We start from the raw sequence: 14,920 nt of genomic DNA, 5'->3' as shown, positions 1-14,920 counted from the left end.
CTACTACTCAAAGGAGAAACCAAGCCAACTTAAAAACCAAAAATAAGCCAAATGACTGGGAATACAAATCATTTCTCAATAATAACCCTGTATGTTAATGGCCTAAACTCCTCAATCAAAAGACATAGATTGGCAGAATGGATTAAAAAGAAAGACCCAACAATATGCTGCCTGCAGGAGACTCATCTCATAGAAAAAGACATCCACAGACTAAAGGTGAAAGGATGGGAAAAAACCTGCCACGCACATGGACTCAGTAAAAAAGCAGGGGTTTCCATCCTTATATTAGATAAAGTGGTCTTCAAGCCAAAGTTAGTCAGAAGGGATAAAGAAGGACATTTCATACTGCTTAAGGGAATCATAAATCAGGAAGACATAACAATAGTAAATATTTATGCCCCAAACAATGGTGCATCCCTGTACATCAAACAAATTCTTCTCAATTTCAAGAATCACATACACCACAACACAATAATTCTGGGCGACTTTAACGCACCGCTGTCACCACTAGATAGATCTTCCAAACAAAATCCAACCAAAGAAACCATAGAACTCAATAACACAATCAATAACCTAGACTTAATAGATATATATAGAATATTCCATCCATCAACAAGGGGATACACTTTCTTCTCAGCAGCACATGGAAACTTCTCGAAAATAGACCATGTGTTATGCCACAAAGCAGCTCTTAGGAAATGCAAAAAAATAGAGATACTGCCTTGTGTTCTATCAGATCATAATGGACTGAGAGTAGAAATCAATGACAAAATAAAAAAAGGAAATTACTCCAACACTTGGAGACTAAATAATATGCTATTGAATGAAACATGGATAACAAAAACCATCAGGGAGGAGATTAAAAAATTCTTAGAGGTCAATGAGAATGATGATACAACATATCAAAATCTCTGGGACACTATGAAAGGCAGTACTAAGAGGAAAATTAATTGCATGGAACGCATTCCAGAAAAGAATAAAAAGTCAACAATTAAATGACCTAACATTACAGCTCAAAGCCCTAGAAAAAGAAGAACAGACTAACAGCAAAAGTAATAGAAGACAGGAAATAATTAAAATCAGAGCTGAAATCAATGAAATTGAAACAAAAGAAACTATTAAAAAATTGATATAACAAAAAGTTGGTTCTTTGAGAAAGTAAACAAAGTAGATAAACCCTTAGCAACACTAACAAAGAGAAGGAGAGAGAAGACTCAAATTACTAAAATACATGATGCAAAAGGAAATATCACGACAGACACCACTGAGATACAGAACATAATGAGAAGCTACTTTGAAAATCTGTATTCCAACAAAATAGAAACTACCGAAGACATTGACAAATTTCTAGAGACATATGCTCCTCCCAAACTGAACCAGGAGGACATACAGGATTTAAACAGATCAATATCAAGCAATGAAATAGAAGAAGCCATTAAAAATCTACCATCCAAGAAAAGCCCAGGACCAGATGGATTCTCAGCCGAGTTCTACAAGACCTTCAAAGAAGAACTCATTCCAATACTTCTCAAAGTATTCCAGGAAATAGAAAAGGAGGGTACCCTACCGAACTCATTCTATGAAACTAATATCACCCTCATACCCAAACCAGGAAAAGACACATCAAGGAAAGAAAATTTGAGACCAATATCCTTGATGAATATAGATACAAAGATCCTTAACAAAACCGTATCCAAAAACATATTAAGAAAATTGTGCACCACAATCAAGTGGGGTTCATTCCTGGAATGCAAGGATGGTTCAACATTCGTAAATCGATAACGTAATCCATCATATCAATAGACTTAAGGATAAGAATCATATGGTTATTTCAATTGACGCAGAAAAGGCATTTGACAAAATACAACACCCCTTCATGCTGAAAACACTAGAAAAAATAGGGATAGTAAGAACATACCTGAACATTGTAAAGGCTATTTATGCTAAGCCCATGGCCAACATCATTCTTAATGGAGAAAAACTGAAACCACTCCCTTCAAAAACGGGAACAAGATAGGGATGTCCTCTTTCACCACTTCTATTCAACATTGTCCTCGAAACTCTAGCCAGAGCAATTAGGCAGACTAAAGAAATTAAAGGGATACGAATAGGAAAAGAGGAACTTAAGCTGTCACTATTTGCTGATGACATGATTCTATATTTAGAGGATCCAAAAACCTCCTCCAGAAAACTTCTAGACCTCATCAATGAATTCAGCAAAATAGCAGGCTATAAAATCAACACACATAAATCTACAGCATTTTTATACGCAAGTGATGAAACAGCTGAAAGGGAAGTGAGGAAAACAACTCCATTTGCAATAGCCTCAAAAAAAATAAAATACTTGGGCATCAGTCTAACCAAAGAGGTAAAAGATCTCTACAATGAAAACTACAAAACACTGAAGAAAGAAATTAAGGAAGACCTTAGAAGATGGAAAGATCTCCCATGTTCTTGGATAAGCAGAATTAATATTGTCAAAATGACCATACTACCAAAAGTGCTATACAGATTCAATGCAATTCCAATTAAAATCCCAATGACATACCTCACAGAAATAGAGCAAGCAATCACGAAATTGATCTGGAAGAATAAGAAACCTAGAATAGCTAAAGCAATCCTTAGCAGGAAGAATGAAACAGGGGGTATCGCAATACCCGAACTTCAACTATACTACAAAGCAATAGTAACAAAAACAGCATGGTATTGGCACCGAAATAGACAGGTAGATCAATGGTACAGAATAGAGGACACAGACACAAACCCAAATAAATACCATTTTCTCATACTAGACAAAGGTGCCAAAAATATGCAATGGAGAAAAGATAGCCTCTTCAACAAATGGTGCTGGGAAAACTGGAAATCCATATGCAACAGAATGAAACTAAACCCCTGTCTGTCACCTTGCACAAAACTCAGCTCACAATGGATCAAGGACCTTGAAATCAGACCAGAGACCCTGCATCTTATAGAAGAAAAAGTAGGTCCACATCTTCACCTTGTTGACTTATGATCAGACTTCCTTAACAGGACTCCCATAGCACAAGAAATAAAAGCAAGAATCAATAAGTGGGATAGATTCAAACTAAATAGCTTTCTCTCAGCAAAGGAAACTATCAGCAATGTGAAGAGAGAGCCTACAGAGTGGGAGAATATCTTTGCCACTCATACTTCAGATAGAGCGCTAATTTCCAGAATATATAAAGAACTCAAAAAACTATACACCAAGAATACAAATAACCCAATCAACAAATGGGCTAAGGAAATGAACAGACACTTCACAGAAGAAGATGTACAAACAATCAATAGATATATGAAAAAATGTCCAACATCTTTAGTAATAAGAGAAATGCAAATCAAAACTACTCTAAGATTCCATCTCACCCCAATTAGAATGGCGATTATCAAGAACACAAGCAACAATAGGTGTTGGAGAGGATGTGGGGAAAAAGGTACACTCATACATTGCTGGTGGGACTGCAAATTAGTGCATCCACTCTGGAAAGCAGTGTGGAGATTCCTTAGAAAACTTGGAATGGACCTTCCATTTGACCCAGCTATCCCACTCATTGGCCTATACCCAAACGACTTAAAATCAGCATACTACAGAGATACAGCCACATCAATTTTCTTAGCGGCTCAATTCACAATAGCCAGACTATGGAACCAACCTAGATGCCCTTCAATTGATGAATGGATATAGAAACTGTGATATATATATAGAATGGAATATTACTCAGCTATAAAGAATAATAAAATTATGGCATTTGCAGGCAAATGGATGAAATTGGAGAATATCATGTTAAGTGAGGTAAGCCAGTCTCAAAAATCCAAAAGAGGAATGATCTCACTGATAAGCGGATGATGACACTTAATGGGTGGGAGGGGTACAAGAATGGAGGAAGGAGGAACTGTATAGAGGGGAAAGAGAAGTGGGAGGGGTGGGGGGAAGGAAAAAAATAACGGAATGAATCAAACATCATTACTCTGTGTAAATATATGAATATGCAAATGGTATGCCGTTACTCCATGTACAAACTGAAACAACATGTATCCCATTTGTTTGCAATAAAAAAAAATTAAAAAAAATAAAAATTATTTAGGACTAGGTTTTGAACTCTTATGGATAGATCCATGTTTATAGCTCTTTTTGTGATTAGAATAATACTATGGTATATTAGGCCCTTATTGATTATTTGCATAACCTGGAAAATGTAACTGTACAATCAACTATCAAATGGAGATTGACAATTAAGAATGTTTCAACTTGTAAGGTGATAAATTATTTCTATTTCTTCATAGAACCAGATTTGTTTCTCTGAAAAATTTTGTTGGACTTTGTATATATTAAGGAGAATGCAGGAAGTCAGTAGTAGGAGTTTACCTGTTGTCCATGTTTTATTATAGTTAGAAGAATAAAGATTCAATAATCTGAATATTTCATGTTTGGAGTATAATTTTAAAAAATAATTTCTAATATTATCTTTTGTTGTCCGTTATAATATATTTAGACTTATATGACATTTTATTTATTTCTTTATGTATCCATTCCCCTACATCCTTCACTACTAGATTTTAATTTCTTAAGTCCCTCAGTTATGCTATTTTCATATTTCCTTTTTCCTAATATGGTATTAAACTGGTTACAGAGGCTTTCTAAATTACTCTTTGATGAACCCATGAATAATTCTGCCTGCCATATTAACAGCATGTGGGACAAGAAATGAATGCCTATATCTATAGAAGCATTTTAAATAATTTTTTCCCTGTAATTACAAAAGCAATATGTGTTTTGTAAAATCATTTGAGGATGTAAAGTTTGGAAATAAAATAGAAAAAAATGAAATACCACTCTTCAGGCATATATAAGTACTTTTATAGTTTGGTCTACTTCTGGTCCTTTTTCTATGTTTATTGGATTTATTTATATATTTTAGTGTACACTCTGATATTTTCCACTTAATTTTATGTCATAAATAACTTACTACATATTCTTGGAAAATATGGTTTTAATGGCTGTTTTTTATTCTTCGAAGAACAATATCCCTTATTTGCTTTCTTAATGTAAATGTTTAGAAATTTCGTATCACATGTTTTTGCAGAAAAAAATTCAAGAAACACAGAAGTGTATAAAGTAAAAATACAAGTCCTTATCCCTTTCTCTTATTCTCCACCCAATCCTGCTTATTAGCAACAGCATGTGTTCTTCCAGAAACAATTTGTTCTGTCTCTTATTATTAAACAAAAAACAAAACAAAAATTCACTATAGTTTAGTATTTCTTTTATTTCCTTTAAAAGACCAAAGGCAGGACTTCTTATACCTCTATGCTGTACTTGTATGTTCATATGTATAGGTACACCTAATTCTACAAAAATAACTGTTTGCCTCATAATTGCTGTACATACAGGCTACTTCCCAGCCTCAGTGAAGAAATTGCTGTGGTTCTTCTTCCACATAAACATGAACAATTTAAAATACGTTGCAGGAATCATGGCTGATCATCTGTATTTAGCCCTTAGATCCTTAATTGTTTTGGGTTGATATATAGATTCTTTCTGAATGAATTCTTGGTGTATCTGTCCTTTTGGTTAGTGTGGAAATAGTGGTAATAATGAAGTTATGTTTTATTAGGTTGTTTGTGCCCTCTCTGCTAGGATTGTCAGTATAGGTAAGATAGCTTCCTGGACTAGCTTTCCAGGCATTCCACAGGCCTCTTTCATCCTGACAAAGATTAGGGTTATGGACAGTGATTGAAGCTACAAATGAGCCTGTGATATCTGTTTCACACATATGCTCATGGCTGACTTTGTAAGTATCTCTTAATGTCCTTTATTTACAAAATGGGAAGGATAATGATAATCTACCTCAAGGAGCATTGTTGAGAGCAGTAACTAATATAAGTGTTTAATGACTTTATGTTCTGTTCTATTAGTCAATGATGCTATTGCTGACTTTATTTCCTGAGTTGTATTTATACATCCATCATTCATAATAATAATGGTATAAGCTGAAGAGTTTCCACTCGTGTTTGGGAACCCCTGTGTCTTAGCAATGTGCCAGGCCATTTAGGGTCCAGTTTGTCCCTAATTTCTCTATGACATCATTATTTTTTGTTTTTATTTTCTTCTCCTTTAGTTGGCAAAATACCTTTTATTTATTCTGATGACAAGTATGTAATTTAATATATATTAAACTCCAGATTCTCTGATTTTTGGTGACAGCTTGTGCTGATAGACTAGCATAAACTTTTAGGGATAGAAAGTAAGAAGGCAGCCTAAATTATAGTCTTTATATTGCTTGATGGACACAGAATTGGATCATTGGAAGTTGGTTTGAATGTACCTAAACTTCTAGGTCCTGGAGTCTATATTAACTCTTTGCTAAAGCACACTTATTTTATTTTATTTTATTTTTTTTGCTTTCAAACGCGATTCTTTTAATAAACAGCAACAAACTGTTAGGATGCTTAAACGGAGAGAAAAAAAAAAAAACAGTAAATCCAGCATTTAAAAGAAAATTCAATAAATAGCTATTTTACATGGATAAAGTCATAGTGGTACAATTTGTGAATGTCACATCAAGCATGCACAAAAATAGTATTATACATGACAGAAGTACTCAGAAAATATTGAATTAGATCTAAAAAGATATGAAGGATTTACACATATATACAAAAATCTTGCAAATTATTGCCTCATTTTAACAAGGAATTAAAAGTAAACGTTACCAGCTAGTTAGCACTCTCCAAGAGGCTAAAATCAGATTGGCATTTAAAAATCTATTAAAGTAGCTGGAATTTATTTTTCTCTCATATCATTTTCTAGATTTTGGTCAAAAATATTTAAATAACTAAAGTGTCCATTCAACTTGCTGATAATTAAAACTTTAGATAAGAAACACTGTTTCCATCTTATATCAAGATCCCAGCAATGCATAGATAAACTGAATATATTACTGCATCAGCTAATGAGAATGGGCATGTAAGTGCAACTGGTATTAGCATTCAGTCATCTTTGTGTAAATTATTTATACAGTCCAGCCACTGTAAACCCAGAGTGAAAATTAAAATTATAACAATGGAAGATTATGGCCAGTATCTTACTAAATAATAGAAAGTGTATTGATTTTTCACAAAAGAAATAAGGTTCAAAGTTTAGCACAACAACACAGCAATAAGAAGCTAACAACTTGGATAAAAATATCAGAAAGCAACAGAGCCCAGGCTACCCATTATTTACTGTGCATACAGGAATGCTAGACTTTAGATGTATAAATTAGAGACTGATTTTAAGTTATTAATTTAACTACTTTTGTCCACTGTGCTAAACTAAATTTTATAGTAAATGTGCTACTGCGTAAACACTTCAAAGCAATCTTCATTAAAATGCTGCAAAGAAAAAAACAAGAATACACATCATCCAAAACTAAGGATGTCATTGCAGTTCACAGTTTGTATAATAAATCCCCTCCCTTTCAATCATTACTAAGACCACTAACTACATCCTATCTACTCATCAGCACAACCTTGAAGCGATTTACACTTACAAATGTTAGCAATACAGCCAAACATTTTTTTTTTTTTGCAAAGCGACACAACTAGTAAAAATCAAAAATTTTAGTTAAGACGGTGCAAAAAAAGGTAATTGTTTTAACTGTACTAAAAAAGCAAAGCTTATTATATCCTAATACTGTATTACATATTGTCTGATTTACCTTATAACTTAAAGATGCATGTCCATAGAACAGAAATGGCCAAAGTTTATGACGATGGCTTCTCATTCACGTTTGGAATAAAAATAAAACCAAGTTTTGAGATGCAGCTGAACATCTGTCACTTTTTAAAACTTAAAAGTGGTAACGTACCATTCTATTTCAGATAGGCACTCACATTTCTCTTGCCAACTGCTCAAGCTAAACAAAAGAGCTTAAATATACTTCAAGGTTCTACTGCATTATGCATAAAATCTAGAAGTCCCTCTAAATATTAACACTTTGAACTTCTGTGCTACAACTTAAAAGAGGTGTCCCAAAATGTAAACCATTGAGTGGCAACATCCTAGGCTTTGTAGACTGTGCGTCTGCAAGTCAACTGCCTCAGGATAAAGTAAATTATCAGTGACCGGTATGGTTTAAGATTACAATCTTAACAATGGTGGACAAAACCCCATAGGAATACCACATCTTCAAGTACCAATTTTTAGCCAGTAAATGAAATTACACAGAAATCTCCCGGCAGTAAAATGACCAACTCTGTGTAAGGTAGCCCTGGTCTAGAATTTTTAAACAGGATCCAAGCAAGAGTCTTCATAATTTGCACACGGTTCCTCGTGCTGGCTTCCATAAAGATGTACTTGCTGTTTTGTAAACTGAAGTGCTCTAGTTGAATAACATGAGAGAAGTTTCCATTTTTTAAAAAATCCTTGCATGTTTGTGCAGTTTAAAGAAACTTAGCCCTGCTTTTATTAATAAAGAAAACAAAACCAAAAAAAAAAAAAAATGCTGCATTGAGCAGGGACTGGGATTGGTACCTGTAAACATTGATATTCCACTGCATCCATTACAGCAAAAGGAATTTACAGGAAAAGAAGCCACACCATTCAGTTCAGAACATCTGTGCTGGTTTTGAGCTGGTGGCCTCTTGTCTACAGGTTTTAAAATTGGGTATGGGGGCAGTGGGGAACAGAAAAGAATAGAAAATAAGGGAGAGGGGAAGAGGTACTAGGGGATGAGGAAGAGAGAAGCAGAGCTTAAAGCTGCACCACAGAGTTCAATCTTAGTTCCCAACTCTGCTGATCATAGTTCATTTCCACATTTATGGATTGAAAAATGAAAATACTCTTGATAAATCAAGATATAGTTCTATACATACTGACATCACTGATGTCATAGTGAAAAAGATTCAAACTTCCAGTGAAAGACTATGCAAACCTGATAGCTCCCCTCAAGTTTACTGGTACTGCACACCCACTGTCTCTGGGCTCCTCCTTGGGTCACTTGGAGTGAAGGGCGGTGTGCTGATGCAGAGTGTGGGCACTGATGAAACCATTGGTCTCGTTGGCAGACAGACTGCCGAAGTCAGCCACAGAGACTGCCATTTTGGCACTGGTGATGTGATGTGTGTGATTTTCAAAGTCCACACCCAAATTATTTACAGAAACCTCATTCATAAAGGATTCAGGGACAGCAATGCCCATTTTCAACCTCTTTGCTGGTCTTTCTGATTCTTCACTGCACATGTTCATAGGGTTTAGCTCCGAGTGATAAAATCCAGTCTCAAATAAATTAAAACAATCACTTTCCCCATTGCTAGGCAGGGTGAGTAACTCTTCTGTTACAACAGGCACATGATTTACTTGTCCACGGGGTGTGTTGCCCAGTGGAGGAAAGCTATCATCCAAACAATTCACATCCGTGGGGTTGCAGACGGTTGCTACACTGTTGGTCAAAGCTGTCAAGTCACTGGCAGTGAAGGAGTTGAGAATGTTCAGCTGTTGATCAGGAATAGGCTCAGGCCGGTTAGAAGTTAAGGCTGAAGAATTTACTGTCCCACCCAGAGCTTCTGTCTCATCTACCAAACGATCCATATAGTCCGTAACTCCAGGGTGATGGTTATATCGTTTCTTTCCAAATCTTGTCTTATTCTTCTGAATAAGATGGAAATCTTTTCCATAAAGCATGAGCGCATGTTCAAAACTTCGGCATTCTTCTTCTGTCCATGCAGTCATTCCTTCATGAGATGCTTTTCCATTGCAACAGTACCTTTCGATTGCTTCCTTTACATTGTGGTTACATTTGAGAAGTTCATACAATGCCTGTTCATTGTCCCTTGTGTGTGCTCCCACAGAAATCCTATCCATTATTTTTTCATTTCCAGTTCTTAATGAGGTCTCAACAAGATACTCCTTAACTTTGCTCTCCAAAACCACATCAGGACGCCAAAGTAACTGGTCTTCATTTTCATACACTTTTTCATCACCATCATATTCTCCAAGATAAGGGGGAATCTCTGCCTGATACTGTAAACCAATCATTATTTCCTTCCTCAAATCTTCTGGTGAGTTACCACTGTCTGTTTCAACATCTTCTACGTCTGATTCCTTATCACCGTCACATGTAGTATTTGATCGTAAAGGCCTAGGGAAAAAATCGGAAGTTTCATGAGAAGTCACAGAGGGTGTCAGATCATCTGCAGAAGACTGAGTTTCCTCATCATCACCTGACAAGAGGTCTTTTGCTATTTCCTCTTTGTCTAGTGTCATATCTGGTAATTCATCTGCAAGTTCACTTGGGGACCTGTTTGCACTGGAATTGGTAACTGCTGGAATTGTAGGTTCATAGCCATAGAATGCCAGTAAATCTTCTAAAGGCATGTTTCCTTCCTTTTCTAAGTCTTCAATTTCCGAACTGAAGTTTTTACCCTTATCCATCATTTCTTCTTCTTCAAGAGTTCTTTCATCATCATAGTCATGGACCAACATCTCAGCAGTGGGGTCAAAATCATGATCCTCAGAAGACAAAGACCCAACTGGGCTCGAACTTCCAAAGGAAGCCTCCGCCATATTGGTACCTTTAGGGCGAACGAGCAGCGCCGAGCCCAGTCCCCGGATGGGGCGCCTGAGCCAATCGCAGCCGCCGCCGCCGCGGTCCGCCCGGCACCCGCCCTTATTTTATTTCAGCTTTGGGCACAAGACCATTTATTTGGTTATACTTTTATACTGTCTCAGTATGATGCCTTTTAATCTGAGGACATTCTTTTTTTCCTCTGACACATCCATTCCTGCCATTTTGCCTCTGTTATTAAGTTACGGACTTCTCCCCCCAAGATAGAAGGTATAGATTAGGGAGTGAGCCTAGCTGTATCTTTATACAGAGAGGACTGATTATATATAGATCTTCATCTCTTAAGGGTCTATTTTACCTTTCTTTGAAGTTTGTGGTTATATTCAGAATGATGAAGAATTCAGTAGAAGTCATGATGATCCCTGCATATTTCAGGACTTACTATGTTGAAAAAGTTTGTTGCAACCAGAGTTTAGAGTCAAAGTAGGCTAGTGCTGAGAAATAATAATGAGTAAGAGTGTTAAAGTCCAGGAATGAAGGGCTTTGTCAGTCAAATCAAATAGTTAGGCCTTTATCCCATGCTGGTACCAGTAGTAGTAGTAGTAGTAGGAGTAGGAGTAGTAGTAGTAGGAGTAGTAGTAGAAGTAGTAATACAAGTAGTTATAGAAGTAGTAGGAATAATAAAGATTATGATAATGAAATAAAAAAAATACTTACTGAGCCCTCACTGGGTGCTAGACACTATGTTATGTACCCAAATTATTTTAATCTTCACAATAACCCTAGAAAACAGGAATTGTTATTATTTTCACTTTATAGATGAGGAATCTGAAACAGAGAAATTAAGTAACTTATTCAAAAATCATGGAACTAGTAGATGGTAGGACCAGAGTTCTATTGGGTAGTAGTGATTACAATTGTTGAACAAACACAACTAATAATCTTTATATAGGTTTAGTGTTAAGAAGTCAGAATTCAGCCAGATATATGATTCTTAAACTGATTTGTTAGGTGTTACCACATTAAAAAAAAAGAGAGAGAGAGAGAGATGTAAGTAGGATAGAATTCTAGAAAATGAATGCATATTAAGATGAAATTAAATAGATGTTTTAGGGTTGTGATGATGTTTAAATGAGAACCATAGCACAACAGTACGTAGTAACGTGGATAACAAATTCCAATTATTATTTTAACAGTGATTTGATAGTTTAGGAGGAAAAACACTAGTGGTTCTAGTCTTTGTTTCCATGATTTACAGAGAAATACACATGTACACATATACCTACATCCATATGTATTTAACATTCTATACCTCATTTTCTTAGGGCAGAACTTCAGATAAATATATTGAATAGGGATATAACTAAAATTTTGCTCTTGTTATAACTTCACTACTCTATGATCTGTGCTGTATTTGCACTTAAAGAGAAACACTGTGCTTTGACTTTTTCCAAATGAATACGATGACTTTTATGAAAAGAAAATTACTAGGTTTGTGTTAGAAAAAGGTTATAAGCAAGTGTTCTCACAAAGTTGCTGAAATTGGAAAATAATTAAAAGTAGCTCTTTTTCTGAAACCTTATTTGACAGAAGTAATCATTTTATTTTGGAGTAGTTTGGGCAAATATTTCTACCATTTTTGGAGGGGAAATTTTAAATTGACTATCTCCAAAGACTTGAGACATTCCTGTTGTGCTTTTTTGATTATTTATTATGGCATTTTAAAATGGTATGTCTCGGGGTTATTTCAGTATGTATGGAAGTAATGACTTTTGTTTCTTTTGAAAATGCTGTTGTTTCTCTTTCTAGGTTACCTTGTTTGATAAAACAGTATTATTAATGAAGTCATCTCTCTGAAGTAATTTCTTATATATATCCATATGCTAGGATGAATTTTCTTTTAGGTCTGTTCAGAGAATTCCTATTCTGTTTGTTATTAGTAATTACCCCCTAGTCACTTTTTTCAGGTCTGTTTTACAAACAAGGGTTCCCTCGTTTATACCCATATTGTATTTTATTCTTCCCTGTGTTGTCTTATACTTCTTTACATTAAATTTCATCTTTTACCTGTCCTTCCAAATCCCCAAGTTGTTCGTATCTATCCATGTACTTGATTGATCTTCTTTTTAGTTCATCCTAGTATTGTATTTGATCATACTTGAATTTCCATCTTCCTTCAGCTCATTAATGTGTATACTAGACAGGGTAGTCTTTGTCCCTGTGGGACTGTGCTGGTTTATATTGCTGGATGTCCTCAATTATAACAATATCAATAATAACTCATTGTTTTCATCCCATTATACAGTTCTGTATCTACTATGCTTATCTCCTGCTTCTTCGATGCTCCTACATCAATTGTGTTTTTTAAGATATAGATAAAAATCATTGTGTTGTTTCATCTGTGTCATTGCTTACAGTTTCTAAGAAAGTTATACAACCTGCAAAAATATGGTTTTTGAATAGAAATTTCTCAAAATTTTGCATCAAATATTAGTGGGTATTTAAATATAAAAGTGTAAAGAAAGTTTGGAAGTATTCCCCAAGTTTTTGCTTTCTCCCATGGAAATGGATCTCTAGTGACTTAGTAACTTAATTTAAAAAATAATAATAATTACTTTTCTTACTGCAGATAAGAGGATTCAAACATATGTATGCCCTTTTTTTTCTGAATTAAATTTTACTTTCAGGAAATTTCTCTTCATCAAAGGTGGTTTCCTAGGTGAGATGCAATTCATTTATAATTTTTAGAGCATGATGCAGAGCAATATGTTTAATTTTTTTTTCCTTTACTTTCAGGAAAAAGAAGAAGTAGATGGCATATCAGTAGGTGCTATACTTTCTGATTATCAACATGTTCGAGTAGAAAATGTGTAAGAAAACATTACTTTGTCCTATAGTTTTTATAGTATTTGTATTTTAAGAATGTGAATGAGGGGCTGGGAGTATAGCTTAGTGATAGAGCATGCACTTATCATGTAGAAGGCCCTGGGTTTAATCCTTAGCACCACACACACACACACACACACACACACACAGACAGACACAAAAAAAAATAGAATAATGTAAATGAGTGAAAATAATTATATCTAAATCATAAATACATTATACATGCCCTGTGAAAATGTGTGTGTACATTTTCAAAAGTCAGATTTACTTCTTTCTGCTCCTAAATAATTTGTAATTAAAAATTTAGATAGACGTTGAGTTCTTTTGTTTGTATTTTGTGGTGCTCAGAATCAAATCTAGGACCTTCCTTACACAAGAAAACTAAGGACATTAAGCTAAATCCCCATCCCTGAGACAGAGTTTTAAAGTGGTAGATAATATCTTCAGTTTTTCGTTCTTTGATTGAGTATACCTATTTCATTTCTTTTAACTCATCATCATTAGTAATAAAAATCAGGTGCTAATAAAAGAAATGCAGTAATATTTTAAAGGAATAAAAAACTTACTGAAGAATCTCCTCCTTTTTGATCCATAGAAATCAGTTCTGTGATTGAAATACTTATATATGAATACATGCTGATTTCAGTGAATTTTTAAACTGTTTCTCTCCTTCATCTCATCAGTCTCCAAGGGATGACTTAAAACATTTTTGTCTTATCTACAATTAGAAGCAGTCAGTTCCATTGATCTATTCAAAAATCATAAGGTTAAATCATACTATTTTTAATTATTTAATGTTGGTTTTGTTAAACAAAAGTTTTTATGTGGATGATTATATTAGCAAAAAAGAAAATGTGTACTCCAGTATTTATCTTAAGTAAATCTTGACTGGAAATAAATTATTTAACTATTCAAAAGGATAAATGGAAGTAATGCATGGATGATTTATGTAATAGTTTTGTAATTTTTATAAAATATCAGATTGTCTCGTTAAAAACTTGCATATTAATAGACTTGAAAACAGAATTTTATTTTTACTTGTTTTCTAATTTCACAGTGAATTTAAGGCTTAAAATTTCACAGTGAATTTAAGGCTATTAAAAAATACGGATTTTAAAAGTAAATGCTGGGAAAGGAGGGGAAAGCATATGATCTCACATTTTAGGAGTATATCTGGATCTCTGGGCAATGGAGGATGAAGGTGTAGAAGAGGAAGTCAAACATTCCCCAGAATTTTGAGAATGTTTTCCTTAAGTTCTATGTGCTTGCAATTGAGAACAGTTGATCTACAGATGGAGATGGATTACGTATCCTTTAAGCCTTAAGTTAGAAATATTATTTTCAGCAATTTTGTGTCATTTTCTCTGAGAATTACTTAGTTTACAAATTAATGTTTATTTGTAAGTTCAAACTTACAGGGGTTAGTAGGTATAGGGCTGACATCTCAAGTTAAAAAGCCAAATTAAAATGTG

The 14,920-nt window shown here is 34.6% G+C and overlaps 2 protein-coding genes across 5 annotated transcripts in view; one reads left to right on the top strand and one right to left on the bottom strand.

Annotated features, from left to right (window-relative positions):
* DPH6 (diphthamine biosynthesis 6) overlaps window positions 1–14,920 on the top strand; it is a 209,966-nt gene that overhangs the window by 87,639 nt on the left and 107,407 nt on the right. For all 4 annotated transcript variants that reach the window (XR_013761892.1, XR_013761893.1, XM_079127488.1 and 1 more), the window contains one exon: window positions 13,359–13,432. Coding sequence is in view for 2 of the 4 variants with exons in the window: in XM_079127488.1 (XP_078983614.1) it covers window positions 13,359–13,432 (74 nt within the window). In the remaining 2 variants the exon portion in view is untranslated. The remainder of the gene's footprint in view (window positions 1–13,358; window positions 13,433–14,920) is intronic.
* Window positions 7,513–10,576, bottom strand: LOC306652116 (mesoderm induction early response protein 3-like). Its single transcript, XM_079125173.1, has one exon. It carries the CDS (start codon window positions 10,559–10,561, stop codon window positions 8,993–8,995), a length of 1,569 nt encoding a protein of 522 aa, XP_078981299.1. The 5' UTR covers window positions 10,562–10,576; the 3' UTR covers window positions 7,513–8,992.

The sequence above is a fragment of the Sciurus vulgaris genome (assembly GCF_902686455.1).
Source record: "Sciurus vulgaris genome assembly, chromosome: 2".
Taxonomy (NCBI): Eukaryota; Metazoa; Chordata; class Mammalia; order Rodentia; family Sciuridae; genus Sciurus; species Sciurus vulgaris.
The sequence above is the reverse complement of the archived record's forward strand: the minus strand, read 5'-3'. Positions and strand labels throughout refer to the sequence as shown.

Bases quoted from the DNA above. Each gene is read 5' to 3' on its own strand.
- LOC306652116 (XM_079125173.1), bottom strand. From the start codon at position 10,561: ATGGCGGAGGCTTCCTTTGGAAGTTCGAGCCCAGTTGGGTCTTTGTCT.